At 39.7% G+C, this 15,447-nt stretch overlaps 2 protein-coding genes across 4 annotated transcripts in view; both read left to right on the forward strand.

The window, feature by feature from the left end:
* Positions 1–4,328, forward strand: part of BCO2 (beta-carotene oxygenase 2) — a 44,912-nt gene extending 40,584 nt beyond the window's left edge. The window contains exons 10-13 of one of the 2 annotated variants that reach the window (XM_082627952.1): positions 393–575; positions 1,301–1,411; positions 2,933–3,061; positions 3,448–4,328. In XM_082627952.1, coding sequence (XP_082484078.1) covers positions 393–575; positions 1,301–1,411; positions 2,933–3,046 — 408 coding nt within the window. In that variant the 3' untranslated portion in view covers positions 3,047–3,061; positions 3,448–4,328. Of the gene's footprint in view, positions 1–392; positions 576–1,300; positions 1,412–2,932 lie in introns of both variants that reach the window. The other variant, XM_082627951.1, reaches the window with a different exon arrangement.
* A 2,468-nt stretch (positions 4,329–6,796) lies between these two features.
* PTS (6-pyruvoyltetrahydropterin synthase) lies at positions 6,797–15,063 on the forward strand. Of its 2 annotated transcripts, XM_082627135.1 has the most exons (6): positions 6,797–6,951; positions 8,366–8,445; positions 9,642–9,664; positions 10,045–10,101; positions 13,135–13,205; positions 13,395–15,051. In XM_082627135.1, the coding sequence occupies exons 1-6, from the start codon at positions 6,869–6,871 to the stop codon at positions 13,516–13,518; spliced, it is 438 nt and encodes a 145-aa protein (XP_082483261.1). In that variant the 5' UTR covers positions 6,797–6,868; the 3' UTR covers positions 13,519–15,051. The 2 variants fall into 2 exon arrangements, with proteins under 2 accessions (XP_082483261.1, XP_082483262.1); XM_082627136.1 differs by lacking the exon at positions 9,642–9,664 and having other exon boundaries at positions 6,813–6,951; positions 13,395–15,063.
* The last annotated feature ends 384 nt before the right edge of the window (positions 15,064–15,447 follow it).

Below are 15,447 nucleotides of genomic sequence, written 5' to 3' on the forward strand. Positions count from 1 at the left end.
GTGTATTTACCTATCCCTTTTGTGTTTTGAAACAAATATATGAAACTTTCTAATGGTTGTGGAATGTCTAAGTATTTGAGATAGGAATTGACCATCCCCACCATTTAGCTAATTTGCACTTACATATCATTGTGTAGCTAACAATGTCTCAGCTTTAGTAGAATAAAAGCCCACTTCTACCGCCTATGCCATTTGACAGCTTAGTCACAAAACCAGATAATCTTTTATATGTTCATACACACAATGAAAAGAGGAACAATATTAAAAAATGACAGAACCTCAGTTTTCAAGCCCTGTCACAAACTCTTATAGGGTGTTAGCCCCACGCTGACCTACACTGAAGAAAGTAAGAATTAAGCAATCACTACAGATCCTTTTGTGCCCTCATTTAGATTTGGTGCTTTTATGAAAATCTATATCCTGAGGAGCTAGAAGAGGAAGGAGGTGTTGAATTTCCCCAGATCAACTATGGCCAGTTCAGTGGCAAAAAGTATCAGTTCTTCTATGGCTGTGGCTTTCGGCATTTGGTGGGCGATTCTCTGATCAAGGTTGACGTGGTGAACAAGACACTGACGGTAATGAAATTCTCTTTCCTTTTCTGAACTCTTAAAAAACCTATTCTGGGGCTTCGCTGGTGGTGCAGTTGTTGAGAGTCCGCCTGCCGATGCAGGGGACACGGGTTCGTGCCCCGGTCCGGGAAGATCCCACATGCCGCGGAGCGGCTGGGCCCGTGAGCCGTGGCCGCTGAGCCTGCGCGTCCGGAGCCTGTGCTCCTCAACGGGAGAGGCCACAGCGGTGAGAGGCCCGCGTAGCGCAAAGGAAAGAAAAAAAAACAACAAAAAAACAAAAAACAGAAAACGTATTCTGCCCTTTGCATTAATTTCTGTTTTTTTTTAAGGTAGGTCTCGAGATTTTTTAATATTTAAGCAGCTCAGCCACTTACTTTTATTAAGTCTGAGAACCATGGAATCACATAGATTAGGGGTATGTTCCCTCTAGGGAATCTAAATGAACCACAAGCCCAGAGAAACAATTCTATGCTTGATAGTATTTTGAGAGAAATCATGGGACACCTCTATTTCAGGTTGATGGGAAACTGTAGTTACACCAGTTGTGTTTGATGATGATGGAATCTGCAGCTGCAAAAGCTCCCTGTCCTATATTTAACTCAGTAAGCCTGATTCTTCTACTGTTGGACCATTGCATTGACAGCCAAATTCATGCTGGGACTGATAATAACTATAGAAAGCTTCCAGCTCATAACCAGTCTTTTATCAAATACTTTTTTGGGGACTTACAGGTTTGGAGAGAAGATGGCTTTTATCCCTCAGAACCTGTTTTTGTTCCAGTACCAGGAACCAATGAAGAAGATGGTGGGGTTATTCTTTCTGTGGTGATCACTCCCAACCAGGTAAATGTATTTCCGTCACTCGTCAGAAAGAGAAATAGCACTGGGCCTTCTGAGGGTTATATTTAGTGATGCTGTTGATGGTTTATTTTGATTGCAATTTGGCACCTTCTCCTTTTTCTTCCTCTCCTTATTATTTGGGTACCCTTTTTTTTATCATAATCAGTACTTTATTACTGTTTTAAAGTTCTATTTTAGAACCATAATAATAATTAACATTTGCATAGGAATTTATTTACAAACCTCTTTCATACATATTATCTTATTTAGTCATCAAAACAACTTTGTGGGGTACCATTTTACACGTAGAATTTGTAACTTAAGGAAGTTGAAAGAGACTTGCATCAGATCTCATAGTGGTAAAGCCAGTATTTAAATCCCAAACTTCTGAATTCTAGTCTAATATTTCATACCACCATCTGTACTGCCAATTTAAATTGAGTGACCCAAGGGACTTCCCTCATGGTCCAGTGGGTAAGACTCCGTGTTCCCAATGCAGGGGACCCAGGTTCCATGCCTGGTCGGGGAACTAGATCCTGCATGCATGCTGAAACTAAAGAGTCCGCATGCCTCAGCAAAGACCCGGTGAAGGCAAAATAAATAAATAAATAAATATTTTAAAAAAAAACCTAAAATATAAAATAAAATAAATTGAGTGACCCAAAAATCTAATGTGATAGGCCCTGACCTAGTGTCTCAAAAAATGTTGATATCTTTTTTTAAAAAATATTTATTTATTTATTTATTTGGCTGCACTGGGTCTTAGTTGCAGCACATGGGATCTTTAGTTGTGGCATGCGAGCTCTTAGTTGCCTGACCAGGGATCGAACCTGGGCCCCCTGCACTGGGAGCACGGAGTCTTAAGCACTGGACCACCAGGGAAGTCCCAATAATGTTGATATATAACTTCTTGTCTAGGGCAGTCTTGTGGCAGGAGGTTCACTTTGAGTACCAGCTTTGATCAATTATTACTGGCTACCTGGGATGTTGGATTCTGAGGCTTTTTAATGTTTAGGTGAGGAAAGTGCTGTGATCAATTAATAATGCCTGCCATGGGCTTAGGAGGACTTGGTCCTCATGCCAGGTACTTGCCACTCCTGTAATTAGACCAGGGCAAATCTCAGTCTGCCTTGCAATGCTACCTTTTGAACAGCTCCAAAGTAACACAAAATGGAGGCATTTCACTTTAGAAGAATTTTTATGTCTCTTAGGAGATGGAAAAGGGGCAGGTAAAAAGATCCTTAAACCCAAAGAGATCCTATGAAAGTGATTGATATAAAGAACTTATTCTTTGCTCTAGATATGTACTTCTTCAGCTGTAATTTCCTTTTCTGTTCAGTTCAGCATTCTGCAAACATTTAGTGAATGAATAGGCAAGGCACTGTGCTAGATGCTGGGGGTGGACATGAAGATGAGTAATATGTAGTCTCTCTCTTAGGAATTTTACAGCCCACTGGAGGAAACAGATTTTTTAATAGAAAAAAAAATAAGAGAGAATATTCAATATTTGCTTTCCTTTTCTAGAATGAAAGAAATTTTCTCCTAGTCTTGGATGCCAAGAACTTTGAAGAACTGGGCCGAGCAGAGGTGCCTGTGCAAATGCCTTATGGGTTCCATGGCACCTTCGTGACCATCTGATGGAACATCCACAAGGTCTGGGAACTAGGTTTTAAATGAATGTGCTCTGTACAAAAGAGAGAGCAAAGGTGCACCTTACCTTCTAAACCATAGACACCTGGTTTTAAAATTTCTATTAAAAATGGAATTCATGAGACAATTGTGGTTTTATATTTTCTTAGGGATCATCCTTGAAAACATTAAGCAAGTGTTGATACAACCTTTTGAAGAGAGTTTTAAATTTATATTTACTGGATATACTTATAGGCAATAAGAATACATGAAAGAAAAACTAGACCTGATTATCACCACCAGATAAGTGGGTGACAGAGTTTCCCACACTTAGGAAAAGAAATACAGATAACCATAGCTAGTAGAATACGAATATAGGTCTGAGAAGCCCCTGTTTTTTTCCATTACAGCCTGCCTGTTGCTGCTGGTCCTAAGGTACTCACAGAGGATGTCATGCTTGGAGGCTCCTTCTAAACTGGCTGTTTCTCTGCTGTCCAGAGCAGATGCCAGTGAAGTTGAACCACCAAGTACCACCTCCTACCCTGCCCCCAACTCAGCCTTGGGAGGCTGTTGTTTTGAGGGATGTTGTTAAAATCAGGCATTCTTTTCCTAATCTCCAGGTGTCTAGTTCTCCAGAGAACGATGAAAAGTTGGTAGTTCTTACCATACGGCTCAGCAATCCCACTACTGGGCATACACCCTGAGAAAACCATAATTCAAAAAGACTCATGTACCAAAATGTTCATTGCAGCTCTATTTACAATAGCAAGGACATGGAAGCAACCTAAGTGTCCATCGACAGATGAATTGATAAAGAAGATGTGGCACATATATACAATGGAATATTACTCAGCCGTAAAAAGAAATGAAATTGAGTTATTTGTAGTGAGGTGGATGGACCTAGAGTCTGTCATACAGAGTGAAGTAAGTCAGAAAGAGAAAAACAAATACCATATGCTAACACATTTATGTGGAATCTAAGAAAAAAAAAAGATCGTGAGGAACCTAGGGGTAAGATGGGAATAAAGACACAGACCTACTAGAGAATGGACTTGAGGACACGGGGAGGGGGAAGGGTAAGCTGTGACGAAGTGAGAGAGTGGCATGGACATATACACACTACCATATGTAAAATAGATAGCTAGTGGGAAGCAGCCCCATAGCACAGGGAGATCAGCTCGGTGCTTTGTGACCACCTAGAGGGGTGGGATAGGGAGGGTGGGAGGGAGACGCAAGAGGGAAGAGATATGGGAACATATGTATAACTGATTCACTTTGTTATAAAGCAGAAACTAACACACCATTGTAAAGCAATTATACTCCAATAAAGATGTTAAAAAAAAAAGTTTGTAGTTCTTCATTTAGTTGGGCAACAGGTGGCACTAGAGACCATATAAACTTTGCATGTCTAAACCCCGTTAGTTTTTACCAACAGCCCAAATCAGCCTAGATCTGTCACTTAAACCACACGTCAAAATTCCGTGTTCCCTTTTCCTTCAGTTATACTCCAAGCCCAGGCCAGTTAAACTGTGCATGTTGAATGGTACTGGAGAAGCCCCCCAAACATGTAGTTTGGGGGAGGGTGAACTCATTAGGCTCACTGCACAGTCTTGGACCAACATAGTCAGTTTCTTCTCAGTTTTCCTTGAGAGTTATTATAAACATCACAAACCCTATTCACCTTAGCAAAGGGTTCCATACATACAAAGGCCACATGTCAGGGTTTGCACTGTGGCAATAAAATAAAAGTTCTAAGTTTTGTGTTTGTGTTGGTGAGATACAGAGCAATAGCAATAGGTACAGAATAGAAGATGCCTAAACAGAACTAATATAGCAGATGTGGGAGCTTAGAGGCTGAGATAACCATAAGAACATAAATCCCTTGGTATTTCACAGATGTCTTCAAAAAAGGCATTGTACTCCCCCAGATAAGACGTGGAAGTTTGATCCAGATCTTATTTGGATCTGAAAGGTGAATAAGGCTCCAGTGGACATTTGGGAGGTACATAGGTCTATCTGATTATGTCTTTCTTCTGTTTATAAACCTTTACTACACAGAGAGTAAAGCTCAAACATATAAAGTTTAGCAGTATAAAAATAAGATTTTGACCCAAGGATACCTGAATTCTGCCTTGGCCCTGCCATCTACACGGTTCTTGAAGGAGAAGACAAAAAAGGATCAACAACATTTTATAATCTAGGTGTATATGCCTGGTAATCCAATGCAGAAAGTTCTGGAAATTGAATGAGCATATGACTGAGGCTCAGAGCCTAGGCAGGGCCTCTTCCTTTCCCTAAGTCCAACTCATCACTGGACAGTGTCCAGAGACTCAAGGAAAGGAACTATGTGGTGCACAAGTGAGGGGAAAAGGGATTAGGGTGCATCCTAGTGACCTTATCTTAGTTACATCTGGAAAGTCACTATTTCCAAATAAAGCCATATTCTGAGGTACTGGGGGTTGGGACTTCAACACATTTAACTTTGAAGGGGACACAATTCAATGCATAACAGGATGACTGAGGGTGAATTTGGTGAGTACCTTTACATAGAATTAGCTTTAATAAAAGAGCAAGAACTCTGCAAATGCAGTGACATATTTTACTAAAGCAAATAACTAAAGCAATTTCTCAGAAATTCTACCTTTTACCTTTTATTTTATTTTGATTCTTTAAACTGAATTGGGAACAAGGGAAGTGTTTGTGTAACCATTGACAGTTATAGTATTTATCTCTGATGCAGTCAATGCCTGGGAAACATTGTTTATAAGTGATCCTGGGTAAATAATTCACTTATCTGGGTCTGTGTTTTCTTATCTGTAAAGTGAGAGGACTGAACTAGATTTTGAGTTTCCATCTCAAAAATCTCTGGTTTATAATTATTTAAAGTTCTTTCATTACAGCCCCATGGGGGAAAGGAGAAAAATATTTGAAAATGTGTGAGGAAGTTTGCGACACATTAATAATTTAATGCACAACAAACAGCATATATAGCTGGAGACAGGAGACATCTGGGAGAAACCATCATGGGGCTTATATTTCCACCACGCCCATGATTTTATCCCTCCTTTCCAGTGCCTGGAACAGTGCCAGCCACAGTAGGTATTCAGTAATTAATGAAAGAATGAATGTAGGCGAGAAATGCACTGCTGCGTACTGGGAACTGTAAGTAGTTTGGCCACCGCTTATGAGTAGATGGCGAGGAAACAAGATCCTTTGACTCTGGAGGTGTCTACATTGGACAGAGAATAGCTAATGTGTGTGTGTTCATGGGTGCATGTGTTTATACTGCAGCAACCCAGTGATAAACGGCTCCATGCATGCATATGGATGATAAGGACAGCTCGAGAGTTTCCCTTTGTAAGAATCTTTACAAATAGTCCAAAGGTAGTATCATTTCTTAAAGCCACGTGGTCCCACATGTGCACTCAAATTTCTGCTCCCTTTAAGCTATAAGTAGGCTGGCCCTGGGACTCGTCGCAGAGTAAGCAGCGACTGGAGGTTTCTACAACCCAGGGCTTTCTAGAAGGGAGTAGGAGGGACCTCATTGAGCAGACATAAAAATGAAGGACACTAAGACCCCACCCACCTGATTTGACCACTCTAAGGCGGGCCCAGCTCTCTGAGCGCTTGCTCTCTCAAGACATTGAGATAGCAAGGAACGCCTGTTACGGCCTCCAGGCCGGCAGAGGGAGCCCAGTAGCAGGGTGAAGCAGAGAGCACTGCTGCCGGGCGCCGTCCGCACTGCGCAGCCGCGGAGGGAGGCGCCCACTTTCTCAGCCTGGCGGCGGCCTAGGGCGGGAGGGGCTGGCGGGGACGCGGGCTTGCAAAACCATGAGCGCGGCGGCTTCGGGCCCTGGCCGGCGGGCGCGAGTGTCCCGCCTGGTCTCCTTCAGCGCGACCCATCGGCTCCACAGGTGGGGTGTGCCTACAATACCAGTGGTGGGGGCAGCACCTTCGAGCCCCGGAGCTGGGTCCCGGGTGCGGGAGGGGCACGGGTGCCCGCTGATGAGTGGGCGGGGGGCGCGGTGTACTCCTGCGGCCACCAGGCTTGGTTGATGACGTCAAACAGCCGCGACCGGCGTCGACCAGCCTCCTGGGGATCGATGTGACGTTGAAAGGTGTTGAACTCGCCCAGGTTACACAGTGCCAGGCATATCGTAAACACTCAGCACCCATAGCTAATGTAATTACAGCAAGGCGGGTTTTGTCCACTTTATACCGAAGAGAAAATGAACCCAGATATTGACTTTCCTGAGAGCAAGCAGCACAGTTGGGATTTGAGCCCGGAGTACTCAGACTGCTTCATCGCGCTGAAGAGTTGATTTTGAGCAGGGTTTTGTCACTCATTAGCAAGCTCCACTCTCTGAGCATCTGTTTCCTCGTCTGCAAAATGAGGATAATAATTTCTACCTAACAGGATTCACCTATCCATTTATTCCCTGGACAGGTATTTGTTGTCAGGTCTTGTGCTAAGTAACAGGGATGCAGCAGTGAGCAAGACCTGTCACAGTTTTCTATCTGGAGAGTACAAACTGGCCAATTTTGTGGAGAGTACAGTGAGATAATTTTGTGCAAAAGCTTTGATAACTGTAGTACTCTAAATGTAAGAAGTAAGTGAGCAGGAGAAAGGAAAGTAATAAAGAGAGTCTCAAAAAGAAAGGGGTTATTTAATAAGCTCAAACATATGAGAATGGTAAGGCCTCATTGAAGATGCACAGTTGATTGGACAGGTATAGGTATAAAAATCCATTAAGAAAATGGATCTCTGCCTGGAACAACGGCTGAGTATTGTAATTTTAAAATTTAACCTGGTTTGAATACCCCTGAATGGATTGAAGTTATCAGTAGGCAATAGTTGAGGGATAATGAAGCAAGATTATAAAGAGAAGATGTACTAGGTCATGTAATTATTTTTCTGGGGGAATGAGATTTTAAGCCACTTGAGGATAAGCATCTTTTTTTTTTAATCACCACGTGCCCTTGCTTCATTCAGCCCGTGCCTAGTATGTAGTAGGTGCTCAGTAAATGTTGAGTTGAAAAATGGAAGGGCCTTGAGCAGATCAGTTGTTGAAGTCTTGCTGTGGAACAAGGATGTTGAATTTACTTAAGCTAATTTGTATGGTATAGTAGTCTAATTAGGAGGCATATACTGGTTCCTGACATAAAACTGAGTAATGAAATCAAATTGATTTATGACTCTCCATTTGATGAGCTAAAGAATAGTAAGTTGTGAAGTTTTTCAAAGGCTAGAGCAAACAATAAGTGTAGGGAACAGAGAAAGTATGTAAACGTGTCATGTTGACTTTTTTTTTTTTTTTTTTTCGTCAGCAAATCTCTGAGTAATGAGGAAAACTTGAAACTGTTTGGGAAATGCAACAACCCAAATGGCCATGGGCACAATTATAAAGGTGAGAGAAAAACTGGTGAAATTTTAGCCCTTTCGGTAATGATGAAAGAGTGTTCAGCATATACAGTCTAAATGAGTAAGAAACCTTATGGACAGAACATGAGTGCTTTGAGCCTTGAATGAGAAATTAAATGGAAGTTCAAAATGAAAAGATCTGTTGCCTTAGCTGGATGTATCTTAAGTTTTACTATGCAGTTGTCTGCTGTTATAGATCAAAACAATGAATGGCTTAAATACTTTTTTCCTTGGCCTTAAGAGTACATGACGTTCTTTTGGCACCATGTTTCCTTCTAATTAGGTATTGCTGAGGCCAATGTTAAAATTAGATTGTATTCATTGAGTAAATAATGACTGACAAAGGGAACATATTGGCTCAAGATATGCGGCATGGCAGGAAAATAGCTTGGGTCTAAAACTTTGACAGTCGTGTTCCAAGAAAATAATTAATTTACGCAAGGACAAGGGACTTGATTATTTGAGATACAGATGATATCTCACAAAACAGCTATGTAAGCCATAGAGCATCACAGCATATGGTATGATGGAGGAAGAAGACCAGAAAAGATGTCAGAAGTTTGGGATTTCTAGTTTAGTTACTGCCTAACTTACTTGACCTATGATATCTCTCATTCTCAGTTTGCTCACTATCGCATAATACCTAATGGTGTTTGTATGGAGCTGAAAAAAGTATGTAAAAGTCATTAATTTGTAGAACACTCTGATCATCAAGATTTTGCAGAAGTTTCATACAAGTACTTGTTAATTTACAAAGCATTACTATAAACTGTGTTTACATTCACATGAGTAAAGAAATAAGAATTTTAGGCCCAGTAGTAGTTTTGCTTTCTCAGAAAGGTACTTGGACCAGCTCAGTGTGTAGCTGGATTCCTTCCTGTATATTTTGTACTTTTACAGGCAGTGATCAAGCAGCATCTTGATCTTACCTAGTGGAGATTCCTTCCAAGTGCATCATAAACAGAATTTATACCCTTTTTGGCCTTGGCTAAGCACCTCTAAGTTCCTCTACCTTGGTTGAGTCTTGCTTTAGTTGATAAAAAGATCTTAACTAAAAGATGTTCTGGGGGAAAATATAGCTTTGTGGGGTGAGATCTAATAATTTATGTTAGTAACTTGTGTTTGGATGTTACTCTGTTGAAAGTCATGTTTTTTTTTGGTATTTTGTTTTCTTCCCCATAGTTGTGGTGACAGTACATGGAGAGGTACGTGCTGAAAATGTCTCTGTGGTTTGTGCACATTGCTGGGCCCTCTTTCAGCCAACGTGATGGATTCTATGTTGAAAAATTCTGTTTAAATCAGTATTGCTTCACTGTTGGTCTTTGTGTATGGTGAGCTCCTGCCATTTCAGGCCTTTCCTCTCCCAAAAGGTCCTCTTTAATGTGCCGTATGTGGACAAATAGAAGAGCAGTACAGTGAAAAGGAAGCCTAGAGTACTTGGTGTTTCCATGCTGAGATGGATTGTCTCGGGGATGAAGGCCAATGTGGGGACAATTTCTGCACATTGTGCAGCCTTTAATAATTTACCAGAGGTTTAAATATGAAGAGCATGTTATAGTAATATTCACCTTTGTTTACTTTTTAGATTGATCCTGTTACAGGAATGGTCATGAATTTGACTGACCTCAAAGAGTATATGGAGGTAATGGCATGTTGGATGCTTGTTTTGTGCTGTCTTCTGAATATAATATTTGATGGCCCCCTTTTCACTTCCCCAACCAAGTATCATCAGAGGTCCTGTGACCTGGCGAGTGGAATTGGGTGAGGGAGTGGGGTAGTAGTTGGAGGAACTTCTCTCAATGTTCTCCTAAGAGGGTTTGGATGACTTAATGGAAATTAGTCATGGTTGTCTTACAATGATAGGAATAAACGTAGTGTGCTCATCTTGTATTTTTTGTTGGCGTATCCTGATTTTCTCTGTTTAACAAATTCTGCCCTTCTTTCAAGACACAGCTTTCTCCTTGAGACTTTCTACTTCTGTGAATTTTCCTTACACCTTTGATCACAGATTTTAGTACTACCTTGTTTTATTCACTTTAGCTTTATTATAAACTCACTGGGGCAGTTCATCATAGGGCTAACAAAAAAGAGGTTGTTGAGTAAAAGACTTACTGATTATATCATTACAGAATTCTTGGATTGTAAGAGACCTCAGAGGTTATCTAAGCCAACTTCTTCATTCCATCGATTGAGATTGAGAGATGCTGAACAGTTAACCAACTGACTTGCCCTAGGTCATGTAGTTAGTCCTTTACAAAGTTGAGATTAGATTTTCTTCCATCCACCTTAGTTTTTATTATGCCTTCATTTCACCTGTTTACTTTGCTTCAGCTTTGCTCCTTATTGACATTTGTTTCATACAAATGCTGTTATTAATAATCATTACTTCTTTCACGTTACTTATCTCCCATATATTCAATAAGTATGCCTGCTTTGCATCAGTCTTTGAGCTGAGTACTAGGAATCCAATGACGAATGAGACATAGCTGTTAGCCACAGAGTGCTCACATGACTTTTTAAACTTTCTTTTTTTCCTTAAATTAATTAATTTATTTATGGCTGTGTTGGGTCTTTGTTGCTGCGCGGAGGCTTTCTCTAGTTTTGGCAAGCAGGCGCTACTCTGTGTTGTGGTGTGTGGGCTTCTCACTGCGGTGGCTTCTCTTTGTTGCCGAGCATGGGCTCTGGGCATGCGGGCTTCAGTAGTTGTGGCACGCGGGCTTTAGAGCACAGGCTTAGTAGCTGTGGTGCATGGGCTTAGTTGCTCCGTGGCATGTGGGATCTTCCCGGACCAGGGCTCCAACCCGTGTCCCCTGCATTGGCAGGCGGATTCTTAACCACTGCGCCATCAGGGAAGGCCTCACATGACTTTTTATAGCAGGTAAAGAATAGTAAGTGCTCAATAAGTGTTGCTTGAATAAATGAATAGGAGAATGAGTGAATGAACAAACAGTACTGTGCTCAAAGTACTGTAGGAAAGCTGTAAAGACAGAGCGCTTGCATTTACTGGGGACATAAAAAGAAAATATATACACACACGCGCGCGCATGCGCATGCACATACAAATTCAAGACAACAACTTGAGAAATATAAGAGACACCCCAAGCAGGCATACAGTTAAATACTAAAGGAGAGGTTCTCTACACTTTTTCCCCATCTGTGCATACCTGAAGGATAACACACACCACACACTTCAGTACTTTTACATCAGTAAAAGTGGCTGATCGTAGCATACAGAGTCAAATTAGAAGGAGCACTGTAGAAGAGGCTTCAACGGAAAAGTTGAGATCTGAACTGGAATTTTCAATTAAAACAAAGATTAAGCAAAGATTTATTTTCTTGATATCCATATGGATATCATTTGATTTATTTTAAAAGTTATTTGGTTTAGGACTTACTTTTTTTTTTTTTTTTTTGCGGTACGCAGGCCTCTCACTGTTGTGGCCTCTCCCGTTGCGGAGCACAGGCTCCGGATGCGCAGGCTCAGCGGCCATGGCTCACGGGCCCAGCCGCTCCGCGGCATATGGGATCCTCCCAGACCGGGGCACGAACCCGTATCCCCTGCATCGGCAGGCGGACTCTCAACCACTGCGCCACCAGGGAGGCCCAGGACTTACTTTTTTTTTTTTTATATGATTCTGATTTTGTTCAGAAAATGATTGCTGTTGTTGTCATTAATGTACCTTTCTTGGAACCATACCATATGGAAACTTAGGTTGTTTCACAAATGCTTTTTTTATTGAAATATAGTCGATGAGCAATATTATATAATTTACAGGTGTACAGTATAGTGATTGACAATTTTTAAAGGTTATACTCCATTTATAGTTATTATAAAATATTGGCTATATTCCCCATGTTGTACAGTATATTCTTATAGCTTATTTTATACATAATAGTTTGTACCTCTTAATCCCCTACCCCTTTACTGCCCCTCCTCCCTTCCCTCTCCCCACTGGTAACAACTAGTTCTCTTCATCTGAGAGTCTTTCTTGTTATATTCACTAGTTTATTGTATTTTTTAGATTGCTTAGATGTTTTACAATAGCTAAAAGTAAAAATTTACAAAGAATAAGGCAATTACAATTCTTGCCATTGACAAAGAAAAACATTATGTTTAATATTCCTAATACAAGTATTAGGAAGCAATAGTCTTTACATGTTTTTATTTTTTCTTCTAAGAGCCCAAGAACATTCTTAAATTACACCTTACAGCAGAAATTTAGAACTCCTTACATAATTTCAGTCTTAATCTGCTTTATAAATGTAGTACTCATTGGATGTTTTTGTCCTAATTAAATTGTGGCATTGTGCTGAAGGTGAGACTGTTAGGGAGAAGTATTTCTAGTAACATTTTGGACAGAATTCAAGAGGTAAGTATTAAACTAAATTCTGAATCACAATGGCTTGTTATGAGAAAGCTCCAGTGAATTCTCTATTTTTTGGTTTCTTACCTCTTTGCATTCAGTAATGAAGATATCCAGTCATTATGGAGAGCTAGGCCTTACTTTATTTTACAACTTTAAACTTTCTGAGATTGTTTTATAAGACACCAAGTACTTGCAAGTATCGAGTTAGTGACTACGTGATAATGTAAGGTTTAGAGGCAAAGGTAGAACACTTTGGAATATGAGTCATAAATGGAATTAGTGATGTTTTTCCTTTGTTTTGTCTATAGGAGGCAATTATGAAGCCCCTTGATCATAAGAATCTGGATCTGGATGTGCCGTATTTTGCAGATGTTGTAAGGTGAGTGACTATTTTACTTTATGTAGACAGTGAGAAAGAAGAATCGATTTTAACATTTTACTTGATTATTGTGTGATTTCTAAAGTTTTAGTGTAATATCTTTTAAAACTAGAATTTCTATTCTCTGTAAGTATTAAACATGAAGTTTCGTTTATCTGCCTTTTGATCTTCTTTCCTTTTCTTCTACAGCACGACAGAAAATGTAGCTGTATATATCTGGGAAAACCTCCAGAAATTTCTTCCTATAGGAGTTCTTTATAAAGTAAAAGTATATGAAACTGATAATAATATTGTAGTCTATAAAGGAGAATAACTCTTAGAGGTTAATACTATAGAATGATTTAATTTTTTTCCATATTTGAAGAAGATCTTTATCCCCTTGGACAATTAAGAAGTCATCACATAATTGTTGCATCTCCATATTGAGTTCTGGAGCACTTGATTTATTGGAATCATTGTGAATGAGACCTGTTTTAGACTCAAATCTATTTAAAAATCAAATTTGTAATCTGAGTGTCATTTAAAGAGTCTTTCATCTATAGATTAAAATCGTTTCAGCAAAATGTTTGGTGTAGAATTATATGAAAGCAAAAGAAATCTGTTTTTGTTTTTCCATTATCTCATTTTTAGTATTCATTTTTTTTCTTGGTATAATATAAATGGCAAAAATGTTTATAAGACTTACAGTAGGTGAATCTTATAAAAAATAAAATACAGGTGATCACCGAGTCTAGAAACATAGACAACATTCTATTTCTTAGTAGATTGAGCTCCCTCGATCACTTCTAGAATATGCTAAAGGTGCAAGTTTATTCAGTGAAAATCAGTCACAAATCATCTGAGGCAATGCATTGTAAATAGATGTACAAGGACTGATGGGAATGTTGCTTTAATGCACATTGTTCATTGAACATTTGCACAGCTCATTGAACTATGAACTGCTAGTGAGGAATAGCACATTGAACATAACCATGGAAGATCAGTAAACTCCTTATGTATATTTGTCTGTGTTTCCAGACCTTGTGGCTACCTGAACAATTTAAACTCAGAAGGCTGAAGAATAATCACATGTATTAAACCCTGTTAAAATAATCAACGTGAAAAGGATATATTACTCTGTAAAGGATCTCTTTTATACAGTTTTTCCTAATTAATTCCATTTTGTTCTGATGACTAAATTTATCTGCTTAGTTGAACTATATTTTTCATCTCTGGTGTCTTTTTCTGATGCCTAAATCCACAAGAACGTGTTTGCTTTCTTTGCAAAAAGAAGTGCTCTCACTTTTGTTCTCATTTGTGTTCTGAACTTCTTAAATATAGGGTTTCATTTTTCTCTCCACATAGCAACTAGTACACAGTGGATTCTTAGAATGTTGCTGCCTGAAAATAGTAAAAGGACATGTGTGGCGATTACTATACTAAAAAAATTTTCAAAGGAGTACACTTTTATTTTGGAGAGTTATTAACTACAGGAATTTTATGGTAAATTTTGACAATAATACAATGCCCACTTGATTAAATTTAAATGTGTTTTAGTTAGCAACACAATTTTTATGTTACTTATTCATGTATATTTTGTATTGATTACTTGAAAGGCAGGATAGCTATAATTTGGTAAGGCACTTTATGTTTTAATTCCCACAGCTTCCATGCAAGGTATTATTCCCATTTTACAGATGAGAAAATTAAAATTGAACCGAGTTTAAGCTACTTGCCTAAGCTCACTCAGCAAATAAATAGCAAACTGAGTGTTTGATACTCAGTCTGACTCCCAAGCACACACTTTTTTTTAAGGAATTCTAATAATTTACTTGGCTCTCGTCTAAAATTGTTAATAAATTCCCTTTGATACACCCCAGTAACACTTCCTATGTCTCTTTTTCTCTCCTTTTCAGTTTTCTGTAAACCCACATTACTCTGGAGCCTCTTATTTACAAACCACACCCCAATACAGTTCCCCTTTGCTCACCTGTTTTGCATTTCTGTCCGTGCCTCTTTGTCACTTATTTATTTATTTACTTTTTGGGCTGTGTTGGGTCTTTGTTGCTGCGTGCGGGCTTTCTCTAGTTGTGGCGAGCGGGGGCTACTCTTTGTTGTGGTGTGTGGGCTTCTCATTGTGGTGGCTTCTCTTGTTGAGGAGCACGGGCTCTAGGTGCACAGGCTTCAGTAGTTGTGGCATGAGGGCTCAGTAGTTGTGGCTTGTGGGCTCTAGAGCACAGACTCAGCAGTTGTGGCTCACGGA

Source organism: Mesoplodon mirus (assembly GCF_964341445.2).
Source record: "Mesoplodon mirus genome assembly, chromosome: 7".
Lineage (NCBI taxonomy): Eukaryota > Metazoa > Chordata > Mammalia > Artiodactyla > Ziphiidae > Mesoplodon > Mesoplodon mirus.

Coding starts and splice junctions, on each gene's coding strand:
- PTS (XM_082627135.1), top strand. CDS start 6,869: ATGAGCGCGGCGGCTTCGGGCCCTGGCCGGCGGGCGCGAGTGTCCCGC. Junction 8,446..9,641: donor CCATGGGCACAATTATAAAG/GTGAGAGAAAAA, acceptor TCTTCCCCATAG/TTGTGGTGACAGTACATGGA. Junction 9,665..10,044: donor TGGTGACAGTACATGGAGAG/GTACGTGCTGAA, acceptor TTTACTTTTTAG/ATTGATCCTGTTACAGGAAT.